Here is a 14,417-nt window from a genome sequence, read left to right as displayed (position 1 = left end):
AACGTGGTGGATGGGTGTCAATCAAATGGGCTGTTAACATAATGTGGTTGATTCTTAAATGCCCTCTGAAATGTCCTAGCAATACAATCAGTTGTATTCAACCACTATAAATGGCATAAGAAAGAATAAAACTAGAATGAAATTACAGCCTTGGTTCAAACTTGAACAAAAGAGCTGAATTCCAGAAGTGATGTGAAAGTGATTGCCCTTGACTTCAAGGCAGCATTTGACCATGTGTGTCATCAAGGAACCCTAGCAAAACTGGAGTCAATGAGAATCAGGGGGAAAATCCTCTGCGGTTGGAGTCACACCTGAAGATGGTTGTGGTGGTTGGAAGTCAATCATCTCAGCTTCAGGACATCTCTGCAGGAGTCCCTCAGGGTACTGTCTTAGGCCCAACTATCTTCAGCTGCTTCATCAATGATCTTCCTTCCATCATAAGACAAGAAGTGGGGGTTGCTGATGAATACGCGATGTTCAGAACCATTTGCGACTCCTCAGGCACTGAAGCAGTCCATGTTCAAATGCAGCAAGACCTGAACAATATCCACGTTTGGGCTGACAAGTGGCAGTTAATATTTACGCCATATAAGTGCCAACAAGAGAGGATCTAACCATCCCCTTTGACATTCAATGGCACTACTGTTGCTGAATGATCCACTACCAACATCCTGGGGATTACCATTGACTAGAAATTGAACTGGACTAGCCACATAACTACTGTGGCTACAAGAACAGATCAAAGGCTAGGAATACTGCAGCAAGTCCTGACTCCCCAAAGTCTGTCCAGATAAGGTGCAAGTCAGGAGGGTATTCTCCACTTGCCTGGATGAGTGCAGCTCCAACACTCAGGAAGCTTGACACCAGCCAGGGCTAAGCAGCCCGCTGGATTGCTAACCCTTACACAAACATTTAATCCCACCACCACCAACAAACAGTAGCAGCAGTGTGTACCATCTACAAGATGCACTACAGGAACTCACTATGTTCCTTCAACTGCACGTTCCAAACCCATGGCCATGACCATCTAGAAGGACAACGGCAGAAGATACCTGGGAACACCACCACCTGGCTGTTCCCCTCAATGTCACTCAGCATCCTGACTTGAAATTATATCACCATCCCTTACCTGTTACTGGGTCAAAATCCTGGAACTCCCTTCCTAACAGCACTGTGGGTGCACCTGCACCACATGGATTGCAGCAGTTCAAGAAGGGCAGCTAGGGATGGGCAATAAATACTGGTCTAGCAAGCAATGCCAACGTCTTGTGAAAGAGTGAAAAAACTAGACATGGCCAATGGGTTTACACACATATCAAATTATTGTAGAATAAACTTTGGTGCAAAAGTCCACATTTGCTTTTTTTAACTCACGGGATGTGGCCAATGCTGGCAAGGCCAACATTTTCTAATTTTCCTTGCAAAGGTGGCAGTGAGCCATCTTCTTTAATCCCTACAGTTTTGCCATTATGCAGGCCACTCTACGCTCCCTTCCCCTTAAGGAAATTGGTGAACCAGGTTTTTACAACAATACAGTAGTGTCATTTTCACCATCACTTTTTTTTTATTCTCTGGTGGGACATGGGCGTCGCTGGCTGGCCAGCATTTATTACCCATTCCGAGTTGCCCCTTGAGAAGGTGGTGGCGAGCTGCCTTCTTGAAGCGCTGCAGTCCATGTGCTGTGGGTTGACCCACAATGCTGTTAGGGAGGGAATTTAGACGCAGCGACTGCAAAGGAACGGCCAATATATTTCCAAGTCAGGTTAGTGAGTGGCTTAGAGTGGAACATGCAGGTGGTGGTGATCCCATGTATCTGCTACCTTTATCCTTCTAGATGGAAGTGGCCATGTTGTTTGAAAGGTGCTGTCTAAGGATCTTTGGTGAATTGCTGCAGTGCATTTTGTAGATGGTACACACTGCTGCTACTGAAAACAGTTCTTTAACTTTTGATTGATCTAAATGAAATCCCCCAGCTGCATTGGTGGAATTTGAACTCATGCTCCTAAACATTAGTCCAGCCCTCTGGATTACAAATCCAGTAACGTAACCACCACATTACTGTCCATCCACATCCACAATCACACATTTTAAAGGGCAGAATAAACAGAAGATGCACCAACGGTGATGACTCACCAAAGCAGAAAGTTCTTCTGTCAATGTATCCAGGTGGGCACAATGTCCAATTTGATGTGTAGTTGATATAACTCTGTTTAATTTCTGCAAAAAAGAATCAAATACCTGAAAATAGCACTTCAATATGGTGGCATAGAGGTTAGCACTGCTGCCTCACAGCTCCAGGGACCTGGATTCAATTCCAGCCTTGGATGACTGTCTTTGTGGAGTTTGTACATTTCTCTCCATGTTTGCAAGGATTTCCTCCAGGTATTCCCATTTCTTCACACTCTCCAAAAAAATGTAGTTTAGATGGATTGGCCATGCTAAATTGTCCCATGATGTCCAAAGATGTGTGGGTTAACTGGATTAGCCATGCTAAATTGCCCCTATGTCCCAAATTTAGGGGGATTGGACATGGAAATGTATGAGATTATGGGGATAGATTGGGGAAGAGGGCCTGGGTAAGATACTCTGTCAGGGAGTCGGTGCAGATGCAATGGGCCGAATGGCCTCTTCTGCACTTTAGGGATTCTATGATCCAAATTGTTGGTGAAAAAAGGGAGGTTTTTGTGGAGTGGAAAAAGAATTGGGTGAACAAATGCCTATGTGTTCCTTCTTTTAGAGCCACTTATATTTTCCAATTCACCCAGAACTCATGCTAAAACTAGGCTGGAACCGGCGAATAAATACAAATCAAATTCAGGTAATGGCACTGCGAGCCACCCCTATTTTTGACCTCAGTGCCATTTATTGCTCCCACAAAAGCAATTGCAGGAGGTGCAAGTCCAGAGATAGTCATTTTAAAATATGCTCAGCAGAATCCTCAGTTACATTGAGCTTTTCCTGGAAATGCTTTCCATTACTCGTTTCACAAGCTCAACTGACTCAGAAAATTTTAAAACCCAATGGGATTCCTGAACTGGTGGCAGAACTCAATCCCCTTAACCTCCTCATAAGCAAATGGCCTAATGTAAATGGGCAAGTAGGCCAGTCAAGCCTGCTCCACCATTTTATTCCATCATAAATCACAGATTCCCAGAGTGCAGATGGAGGCCATTCAGCCCATCAAGCCTGCAACAAAAACATCCCACCCAAGTTCTATCCCCATAATCCCACATATTTACCCTAACACGAAGGGGCAATTTATCATGGCCAATCAACCTAACCCACACAGCTTTGAATTATGGCTGATCTGAATGCTGTTGGCCTGCCCCCATCACCTTTGACTCTGTGGTCCATCAAGAATCCATCTAACCCAACCTTAAAAATATTTGATGAACTTGCCAATGAGAGGAGCTGAGGTGAGATCTTAGCTATGTCAGAGCCTCCTCTGACCTATCCTCACTCATCCACCGTTTGCTCTACGATATTCAAGAAAGATCACAAACTGAAACAACAGCTTTACACTGCATATTGGGATTACCTCATAGAGAGATATAGGGGGAGATTCTCCCAACCCCAGTGCAGCAGGCTAGGAGACATCAGCGGAGGCTGATTAGTGGGCTCCCCGCTGGGCGCCATGGCCTCTACGTGTCCCTGGCTCCAAGGTTTTTGGAGTCATCAACTCCATGCCAGAAATGGGCGTGTAGCCAATTTAAATATTAAAATTTATATTTACAATTTCATTAGCAGGCCAGGGGACTACGAGCATCTCCCCTGCTTCCCTCCCCGCTAAGAGTAGATCAGGCAGTAGGGTTTACAACACCTCTCCACTAATAGGGAACTGGCAGCCTGACTCCGTTGGAGTGAACAGAGGCCATGGAGACCTCCCCAGGAGGCCATGAGTAAAGGGAGGTGTCCCTGGGCATTGCTAGCCTGGAAGTGCTAGCCTGGCCCCCTGGCACTCCCCATGGGGCAAAGTGGCAATGCTCCAGTTTTTACACAAATTCGGCACTTAGAATTTATTTGGGACAATCACCTCCATAATTTGTGATTCCTCATTATTACCTTTGCAAGTTGGAGGGAAACGGGCAGGATGACCTTCTGTCATAGAACATCCACACTGCAAATTTCCAGGTGTAAATCGACACTTTACTCTACCTGGACACTCTTTGATTCGAAGGACTTGATCAATGTCACAAAGATCATAATCTGAAATGTATGGAATATGTATTAGAAGATTCATTTGACCTTTGGTTAATTCAGGTGCACAGTGGGAGTGAATATTTTTCTCTTGGAGTATGAGGACGGTTAGAGGGGTTGGGGCAATGGCAAGTCGACAAGCACAGCAGTAGCCAGGTTTTGATTCACCTTCAAGTTCGGACTCTAGGGTTCATCCCTGAGTCAAGTGAGGAATTCTACTGCCCCAACCACTATGGAAATGAGAGTGGGCGAGGGGCGGACAATGGGCAGCTCCATTGATCTCAGGCAGGATTTTCCAGTCTCAGGTCGACACCGTAAAATCCTGCGCTAGAAGTTTGAACACCGAACCTGAGCACATAGCTGAGAGAGTGCTGCACTGCTGGAGGTGCCACCTTTTGAGTTAGGCGTGATTAATCCGAGGTCCGTTCTGCTCTCTCAGGTGGATGTAAATGAGTCCAGAAGAAGATCCTTATTTTGCTGCTATTAGAGGTGTGCATAATTTGGCTGTAACACTTCCTATATTACAACAGAGATCATGTTTCAAAAAGTTCTTCATTGGTTGTAAAGTACTTCGTGACATCATGAGGTTTTGAAGGGCACTATATAAATGCAAGTCTTTTGTTTGCAGTTAATAACTCACCAATGCAGAACCCATTGTCTTGCAAGTAGAAAAATGGTTTACAGTCATCAGTTGAGATGATAAATTGATTCATTAACCTCCCAAAGTAGTACACTGTAACAAAAAGAAACATTTAATTATTTGACAATATCCCTTTAGGTCCTTTTTCAAGTAATTATTGATCATGTACTCTGTTGCCTGAAGAAAATTTTATTTTTGTCAATAAGGGCAAGTGGTGGGTCAGCAGATATAACCTGGCACTGAGAGGAATATGAACACACAAAGTGCACAGTGGGTGTCAGAGATCCTGGATACCAGCAATCCGAGGCACTCATAGTCGACTTGAGTGCAAACAGCACTAGACGCCATGCATAAGCCGATCGATGCAAGGCCTTTAATGACTTGTACACAAGGAGAAACCAGCTTGCAGTTGTCCTGCAAGTGTTTCTGAAGTTACAAACAAACAAGTTGGCAATTATAGTCGATTATTCTATCTTTCTAATTCTTTATTTGCATACATATTCACCAATTAAATCCTGGCTTTTCGCCCTTTCTCATTCAAAGAGAAACAGTCTTCTGCCAATCCCTCAAAGTGTTAAATTAAAAGCAGAGGCGTTTAGAGTGAAAGTGTTAAATTAAAAGCGGAGGCGTTTAGAGTAGCTAAGAGTAGTGGGCGAGAAGAGGATTGGGAGAGGTTTAAATGTCAACAAAGATTGACAAAGAAGTTGATAAAGAAGAGTAGGATAAACTATGAAGCTGGGCTAGCGCTTAATATAAAAAAGGATAGCAAGAGTTTTTATAAATATATAAAAAGGAAGAGGCTGGCTAGGGTGAACGTTGGACCCTTAGAGGATGAGAAGGGGGATTTAGTGGTAGGGGATGGGGATATGGCTGAGGTCTTGAATAACTTTTTTGTTTCTGTCTTCACGGAGGAGGACGTGAATAATTTGCCGGGTGTTAGAGATGGAAAGGTGGTAGGACTGGAGGGTCTCAATGACATTACTGTTACTAGAGAGGCGGTGCTCGACAGACTGGAGGGGCTGATTGTGGACAAGTCCCCAGGACCGGATGGAATGCATCCAAGGGTTCTGAAAGAAATGGCGGAGGTGATAGTGGATGCCTTGCTGGTTATTTTCCAGACGTCGCTGGATTCCAGGGAAGTGCCGGAAGATTGGAAAACGGCTAATGTTACGCCATTGTTTAAGAAGGGTGCCAGGCAAAAGGCAGGGAATTATAGGTCGGTTAGTTTAACGTCTGTTGTAGGTAAAATGTTAGAATCCGTCATCAAGGAGGAAATAGCGAGGCATCTTGAGGGGAATTGCGTGATAGAGCAGACGCAGCACGGTTTCGTTAAAGGGAAGTCGTGTCTGACAAATTTACTGGAGTTCTATGAGGATGTGTCTAGGGCGGTGGATAAAGGAGAGCCGATGGATGTGGTCTTTCTTGATTTTCAGAAGGCGTTTGACAAGGTACCTCACAAGAGGTTATTGCAGAAGGTCAGGGGGCATGGAGTTGGGGGTAGGGTGTTAGCGTGGATAGAGGATTGGTTGTCAAATAGGAGGCAGAGAGTGGGGGTCAATGGGTGCTATTCGGATTGGCGGTTGGTGACTAGTGGAGTGCCCCAGGGGTTGGTGCTGGGACCTCAGCTATTTACCATTTATACAGATGATCTGGAGGAGGGAACCGAGTGTATGGTGTCGAAATTTGCTGATGACACCAAGATTGGTGGAACGGCAAATTGTGCGGAGGGTGTGGAGAGTCTACAGAAGGATCTAGATAGGCTGGGCGAATGGGCCAGGAACTGGCAAATGGAATTTAATGTTGGCAAGTGTGAGGTGGTCCACTTTGGTAGGAATAATGGTAGGAAGGACTATTACTTACATGGTGAAAAACTGCAGCAGGCGACGGTGCAGAGGGACCTCGGGGTCCTTGTGCATGAGTCGCAAAAACCCAGCTTGCAGGTGCAGCAGGTGGTCAGGAAGGCGAATGGGATGCTGGCCTTCATAGCGAGGGGGATTGAATATAAAAGTAGGGAGGTCTTGCTGCGGCTGTATAGGGCATTGGTGAGGCCGCAGCTGGAGTACTGTGTGCAGTTTTGGGCGCTGTACTTACGCAAGGATATTTTGGCCTTGGAGGGAGTACAGAGGAGGTTTACTAGGCTGATGCCGGAGTTGAGGGGGTTGAGCTATGAGGAGAGGCTGAATAAACTAGGCTTGTACTCATTAGAGTTTAGAAGAATGAGGGGAGATCTCATTGAGACATATAAGATGATGAATGGGATGGATAGGATAGAGGTGGAGAGACTCTTCCCGCTCAGAAAGGACAGTAGGACTAGGGGGCTTAGCCTCAAGATAAAGGGGGGGCGGTTTAGAACGGAGTTGAGGAAGAACTTCTTCACTCAAAGGGTGGTGAATCCCTGGAATTCTCTGCCCGTTGAAGTGGTGGAGGCTGCCTCGCTAAATATTTTTAAGACGCGGGTTGATGAGTTTTTGATGAGAAAGGGGATTAAAGGTTATGGGGAGAGGGCGGGAATGTGGAACTGAGCCACGACAGATCAGCTATGATCTTATTGAATGGCGGGGCAGGCTCGAGGGGCTAGATGGCCTACTCCTGCTCCTATTTCTTATATTCTTATGTTATGTTCTTATTTGCATAGCCTTTCCCCATACCTTGCCTTTGGTATTTATTGTGGAAAAATTTGGTCTAGCTCACCCTCTGGTGAAGGCCGTAAAACAGAATGTTATGGAGGCCTAGGCAGATGAAGATTAGCCTCTTCACACTCCTGTTGAAGGCCTGTAAGCTGATAAACATTTTCCACTACTGTATAGAGAAGGCATGAAACTTTAATTTGAACACTTTAGCTTCCGCACAATTTAGCTTCCAAACTATGAAACTTCAATCTGAGCATTTTAATTTCCACATGGGCGGGGGGAATACCAACTTTTTGTCAAGGTGTGACTGAGCATCTTAGCCATCTTCTCGCCACCACCCACACCTTTCTATTTACTCCCTTTTCAATTATAAATGCTGAGTAAATGAGTAAGCTGGGTAGGACGTTCAATTTTGCGTTGGCGAGAGATCACAGGTGCATGACTAATGCAACTGACCCTATTAAACTCAGCCCATTAGCACACTCCATTCATTTAATCTAACATGACAACATGAGGTGGCACAGTTGTTAGCACTGCTGCCTCACAGCACCAAGAATCCGGGTTCAATTCTGGCCTTGGGTCACTGTCTGTGTGGAGTTTGCACTTTCTCCTCCTGTCTGCGTGGGGAACACCTCTAGGTGTTCCGGTTTCCTCCCTCAAGTCCAAAAATGTGCAGGTTAGGTTGATTGGCCATGCTAAATTGATTCTAGTGTCAGGGGGATTAGCAGGGGAATTAGCAGGGGTTTTGGGAATAGGTCCTGGGTGGGATTGTGGTCAAAAGACTTGATGGGCTGAATGGCCTTTTCTGTGATAAAACTCTGCATAAGTAGTCCTCGATTTATATAATGCCTTCAATAAAGAAAGACACCATTTGGCTCATTGGTCTATGCGGGTTTACACCAAGACTAACACACCTGGTCCTCCTGGCCCACTCTATCTCCCTAAAAACGTTTTTCTTCAGATAATTATCCAATTCTCTTTTGAACGCCTCCATTGAATCCGTCTCCACTTCACCATAATGATGAATTATCTAGCATCAGTTTTCAACCTGCAAGCCTCATTGTACTTTGATCCTGAACTCTGGGACCCATGTGGATCAAATTGTTCTAATGTAAATTTTTCTTTTCAACAACTTTTTTACTGTATGAGTGCAAAGGGAGCAGCACTGTGACTCTCCTGCCATATTTGAATATGTGCAAATAAACTAATCCTTTGAGCTCAACCCATTTCAAGTTAATAGAAAATTGGGCCACAGAGAAACTGAGGAGTTGGGAAGTAAGCCACCTCTTGTAATGAGGGAACCGAATCAAAACACCTTTCTGTTTACAAGAAAGATAAGAAATTAGACCTGTTTAAGTTAACCCCTCATCCCTCCTGACAGTGTGTGTGCATGTGAGACCTTAAACTGTACATAGCGCAAATCTTCAGACTCCACTCGTATGCCGATTTCATCTTGCATCCTTGAACTGAAGCCAGGATTGGACCCAATGAGTGGTTTCCAATCCTGATTCTGTTTATTTTCATCTGCTACAGCCGTCACAAAGTTCTAGGATGTGGCTAAAAGGAATATATAGGGTTTTGTTTTTGCACATCAAACTGCCAGGTATTTTATAAAGCAAGTCTGGGCAGCACCGAAGAGAAAGAATAGATTAGACAGGTTCTGGGTGGGATTGTGGTTGGTGTGGACTCAATGGGCTGAATGACCTTCTTCTGCACTGTAGATTCTATGATTCTATAAAGTGTGGTGCCCAGAACTGTACACAGCTGAATGACCTTCTTCTGCACTGTAGATTCTATGATTCTATAAAGTGTGGTGCCCAGAACTGTACACAACACTGTGGCTGAGGCTGAAACAGTTTGTCCTAAATTTGCCCTAAATATTAAGCAAAATTTCAGGATCTGTCCATGGTCGCAACTCTCTACTTAAGACAACAACAGATCAAATAACACATTGACGAATGAGCTTGCAGATTATTTACCACAATTACAACTGTGACAGGGCCCACTTGATTAATTTTCTGACTACTGGCCCATCTTCCCCTCACCCATCCTTCATTCAACCTAGCTGGATCTCTGAAGCACACAAGAGCCCAGTATTAAATACAGTATTAAGATCAAAAGGCTTCTAAATCCTACTATTGACAAATATAAACACAAAGCGCTCATGTTTGCCCAATATCAGGTTCACAGTCTGTCCATGTAGATTACACACAGATTACATACTCTATTAGCAATGGCTCAGTTAGTAGGACTCTTGTTGCTGAGTGAAAAGGTTGTGGGTTCAAATCCCACTCTAGAGACTTGAGAACAATATAATGCCCCACTCTGAAGTGGTCTTTTAGTTGAGATGTTAAACCAAAGCCATATTGCCTTCTCAAATCAGAGAATCCTTACGGAAGGAGGCCATTTAGCCCATCGAGCCTGCACTGACAACAATCCCACCCTGGCATATCCCCATAACCCTACATATTTACCTTGCTAATCCTCCCGACACTAAGGGACAATTTAGCATGGCCAATCAACCTAACCAGCACATCTTTGAACTGTGGGAGAAAACCAGGCACTCAGAGCATGCAAAAATGCGGAAAATGTGCAGACTCCACACAGTCACCTGAGGCTGAAATCAAACTCAGGTCCCTGGCGCTGTGAAACAGCAATGCTAACCACTGTGCCAGCATGTCACCCCTAATGCCGTGCCAGATGGCTGTAAAAGAAATTGAAAGCAGTTTCTGAAGAAGAGTAGCAGAGTTATTATTTTCTCCAGTGTTGTGGCCAATATTAATCCCGCAACCAGCTAATTGTGGGAGTTTGCTGTGCGCCAATTGGCTGCCATGTTTCTGTGTTAGTGACTATACTTTAACAATACTATATTGGCTGTAAAGTTCTTTACAAGGTAATGAAGTTATGAAAGACATTATATAACTGAAATTGTTTTTATTTTTACTTGAATCTGCAGTATTCAGGTGCAGATTGTCCAAAGTCAGAAAATAAGGATGTCCAACATTTACCTGCATATGACTAGATTACAACCAACTGGAGCCATGAAGCCCATCAACACAGCTACTTATCTGGCTCAGGCTTACCTACATATTTTCATTTAACATGCATGGTTACTTGGTTTAAGAATCTCAACTTTCCAGACATCATTAACGAGCCAGATCAAGAGGCCTGGTTACATAACCTGGCTGAATCTGTGATTAAGATATTGCGTTTGGTCTCAATGTTCCATTAACAGACTTGCTTCCTGCATTTCCAAACAGACTTTAATTACTGTCTCTCTGAGTAATGTCATTAATTATCATTAGACAACTGACAAACACAGTCTGGACCCAGGGTAAGCGCAAAGTAGATGGCAGAATCTCCTCATAGATAGCATGACCACCAATATATCTCATGTGAAATACATAGTTCCAAAACTATTGTCTTCCTGATCACACTACATGGACTATATGTCACGGAGCACTAATTGTACCATTTTGGGGTGAGGAACTTTAGTTTGAATTATGTCCAAAGACGTGATTGCTAAGTTGATTGGCTATGCTAAATTGCCTCTTCGTGTCCAAAGATGTGCAGGTTAGGTGGATTGGCCTTGCTAAATTGCCCTTCGTGTCCAAAGATGTGTAGGTTAGGGGAATTAGCGCAGTACATAAGTGGGGTTACGGGGATGAGTCGGGGAGTGTGCCTGGATAAAATACCCTGTTGGAGAGTTGATGCAAACTTGATGGGTTGAATGGCTGCCTTCTGCATTGTAGGGACTTTATGATTATGACCACAAAAGCACAAATTCCTAATCAGATGCATGATGGTCACCAAGAAAAAGTTACTTTCATAATGAATCATTTTCACAGCGAAACATCTCGAGGGGGATCCACCAGAATGATTATCATATAAATCTTACATGAGCCTCACTAGGAGATTTTAGCACAAGTGACCAAAAGTTCCCAAAAGGAGGCAAGAGAGGTAGAGGGGAGATTCCAGAGCCAAGCAGCTGAAGGCTTGCCCACCAATGGTGGGGCAATAAAAATCAGGGATATGCATGAGGTTCGAATTGGAGGAGCGCAGAGATCTCCGAAGGCTGCAGGGCTGAAGAGGTTACAATGATAGGAAGAGATTTGAAAACAAGAATAAGCTACTTTCAACACAAGCATCGCCAGGATGTGAGCCATTGAACAAGGTGCAAAGTAGGAATGAGACTGGGTGCAAGACATGCTTTCAAAATAGTTAAAGCCTTGGGTAGAACAGCTTCCAATCTGGTGGCTGCATTTACATTTCAGTCATCCATGTATACCAGGCTGCCCTGTCAATAGCTGCTTACTTTAGGTCTTCATATAATGAGCTTCAGTTATACAATGTGTCCATCATGAATCTGATTCCATGAGACCGGAAAGAAAAGCACCAGATGTAGGCCATTCAGCCCATTTAATCTGCTCCACCATTCTATAGGAAAATGACTGATCTGATGTGATAATCCTCAACTCCACTTTCCTATCTTATCCCATTAACCCTTGATTCTCTTAGTGATTAAAAATATGTCTTTCTCAACATTAACTAACTCTCAAAGCGGGATTTTCTCGCCCCGAGACCAGAAAATCACACCCAAGGTCGACAGACCTTTGCATGTTTGCACTCCCATCTGCTACAATTCCGGTGGAATTCTCCAATCCCCATCCACCTGATTGACATTATTGATGAGTGGTCACGGATGGGACTGAAGGATTTAACTTTGATGCGGGAGTTAAAATGGCCCCAGCCACTCACATCAGCTAGTCAAGGCGAGTTTGCCATTGACTAGCCAGCCCCATACTTAACTCAAATTAAAATTCAGGCCAAGTTGCACTGTACAATCAATTGGGTCTGGATCAGGAATTATGAGGACTGAGAATAAATGATATTACATTTAATTATTAAAAGCTCCTTCTGAATGAGTGCCTTTGGATTTTTTTTATATCATCTGAGAGGGAAGACACAGTTTCAGTTTACTGACTCATCAGAAAGAAACTACTACAGTGTGGCATACTCCCTCCTCTGTTGTGTCAGCCCAGAGAGTGAGGTCAAGTGGAAATCTGAAAGAGATATTCATTCTTCATCATTGGTTTGGACAGAGCAGATAGGAAGAAATTGTTTCCATTGGTGCAGAGATCAAGAACAGGAGGAATTTCCCAATTTATGGTGACTGGCAAAAAAAGCAATGAGGACACGAGGAAAAATATTTAAACAATGAGTGGTTAAGGTTCTGGAATGCACTGCCTGAGAGTAATGGTGGATGCTGACTCAATCATAGCTATCGGAAGATAGTTGGATTATAATTTGAAAAGGAAAAATGTACAGGGATCTGGAAAAAAAGCAGGAGGGTGTCACTTGATGAATTGCTCTTGCAGAGAGGAGGCATAAACATGACAGGCCAAATGGCCTCATTCTGTGCTGCAACCATTCTATAAGTTCTGGAGTGAGATTTTAACATGTCTAAGTCAGAGCTGAAAGGAATGGCTGATTCCTTGCTGTGTAGTTCCTAACTCTAACAGACAACACCTCAGCGTCAAGGCAATTTGCCCAGGTTGATGCAAAAACAGCAAACTCTTTTTCCCAAAGCCCCCCACAGAAATATTGGGCATGGAGTTAACAGGCAACATGCCATGTGGAAAGACAATAGGTCACCCATCGCAACACCCAACAGCATCACACACCCTTTCCCCCACCCACCCACCCACCACAACGGCAAGGAGTTTAACAAATCAGCCATGAGGATTCAGCAGTTTGAGAGTTCATGGTGGGGGAAAGGGGTAACAGAAAGGGGCTAATTGATAGCCTGGCACAGACACGGTGGATTGAAGATCTTCCTTCCATGCTGTGTCATTCCATGCTGCATTAATCAAACTACTCACCTGTGACCAGATACGCCGCTGTAAGTACTGCCATGATTTACCAAGTTATTGTCTTCGCAGAGGTGATACTCCAAGTAGCTTCCTCACACACATTGAGCACAACTTCAACACCTGTGTCATTCACAGGAAGTGGGACCTCACTGGTCAGGAGCTGTGTTCTTATAGTCACGCAACACAAGCAGATAATTGAGGAATACTTACAGGGAGTTTCCACCTCAGAAACGCTTAATCATTGTGTTGGGTTTGTGTATGCCAGAATAACTACATGTTGAAACAAGTAGATTTAAGCATCAGTTCAGCTGAAGAATGGATTCCAAAAGGAAGTTATTTGTTGGCTTCACCCAAATCACACCTGACTGAGAGACAATATATTGCGCCATGTATATTGTTGCTTTATGTCACTTTTCATGGTTTAGAACAGGGGTCAACAACCTACAGCTCCAAGACAAATGCAGTATTTTAACATCTTAATTGTAGTTTCCAACCTGGTTATAGATTCTGCCTTTGGTTCAAAGAACATAGGTTTATGGTTGTTACCAGTATTGCTTCTAATATAGCCGAGAGGATAAATTATTCTTTTAGAAGCTATTTTTTATCATGAGAATCAATAGCCAACAGTCTTCATTCTTTGCATCTTCATTTAAAGTTTGGTTTAAGGACGGTGCAGAGGGACCTCGGGGTCCTTGTGCATGAGTGCAAAAACCCAGCCTGCAGGTGCAGCAGGTGGTCAGGAAGGCTAATGGGATGCTGGCCTTCATAGCGAGGGGGATTGAATATAAAAGTAGGGAGGTCTTGCTGCGGCTGTATAGAGCATTGGTGAGGCCACAGCTGGAGTACTGTGTGCAGTTTTGGTCGCCGCACTTACGCAAGGATATTTTGGCCTTGGAGGGAGTGCAGAGGAGGTTTACTAGGCTGATACCGGAGTTGAGGGGGTTGAGCTATGAGGAGAGGCTGAATAAACTAGGCTTGTACTCGTTAGAGTTTAGAAGAATGAGAGGAGATCTCATTGAGACATATAAGATGATGAATGGGATGGATAGGATAGAGGTGGAGAGACTCTTCCCGCTC

The 14,417-nt window shown here is 44.1% G+C and overlaps 1 protein-coding gene across 1 annotated transcript in view; it reads right to left on the bottom strand.

Moving 5' to 3' along the window:
* Positions 1-13,459, bottom strand: part of LOC145360972 (adhesion G protein-coupled receptor E3-like) — a 48,022-nt gene extending 34,563 nt beyond the window's left edge. Inside the window, exons 1-4 of the mRNA XM_080216479.1 lie at positions 13,350-13,459; positions 4,838-4,930; positions 4,063-4,206; positions 2,134-2,217 (exon numbers count right to left, since the gene is read on the bottom strand). Of these exons, the coding sequence (XP_080072605.1) occupies positions 2,134-2,217; positions 4,063-4,206; positions 4,838-4,930; positions 13,350-13,383 (355 nt within the window). The 5' untranslated portion in view covers positions 13,384-13,459. The remainder of the gene's footprint in view (positions 1-2,133; positions 2,218-4,062; positions 4,207-4,837; positions 4,931-13,349) is intronic.
* Between the last annotated feature and the right edge of the window lie 958 nt (positions 13,460-14,417).

Source organism: Carcharhinus amblyrhynchos, chromosome 33 (genome assembly GCF_965287045.1).
Source record: "Carcharhinus amblyrhynchos chromosome 33, sCarAmb.v2.hapA, whole genome shotgun sequence".
NCBI lineage: Eukaryota > Metazoa > Chordata > Chondrichthyes > Carcharhiniformes > Carcharhinidae > Carcharhinus > Carcharhinus amblyrhynchos.
The sequence above is the reverse complement of the archived record's forward strand: the minus strand, read 5'-3'. Positions and strand labels throughout refer to the sequence as shown.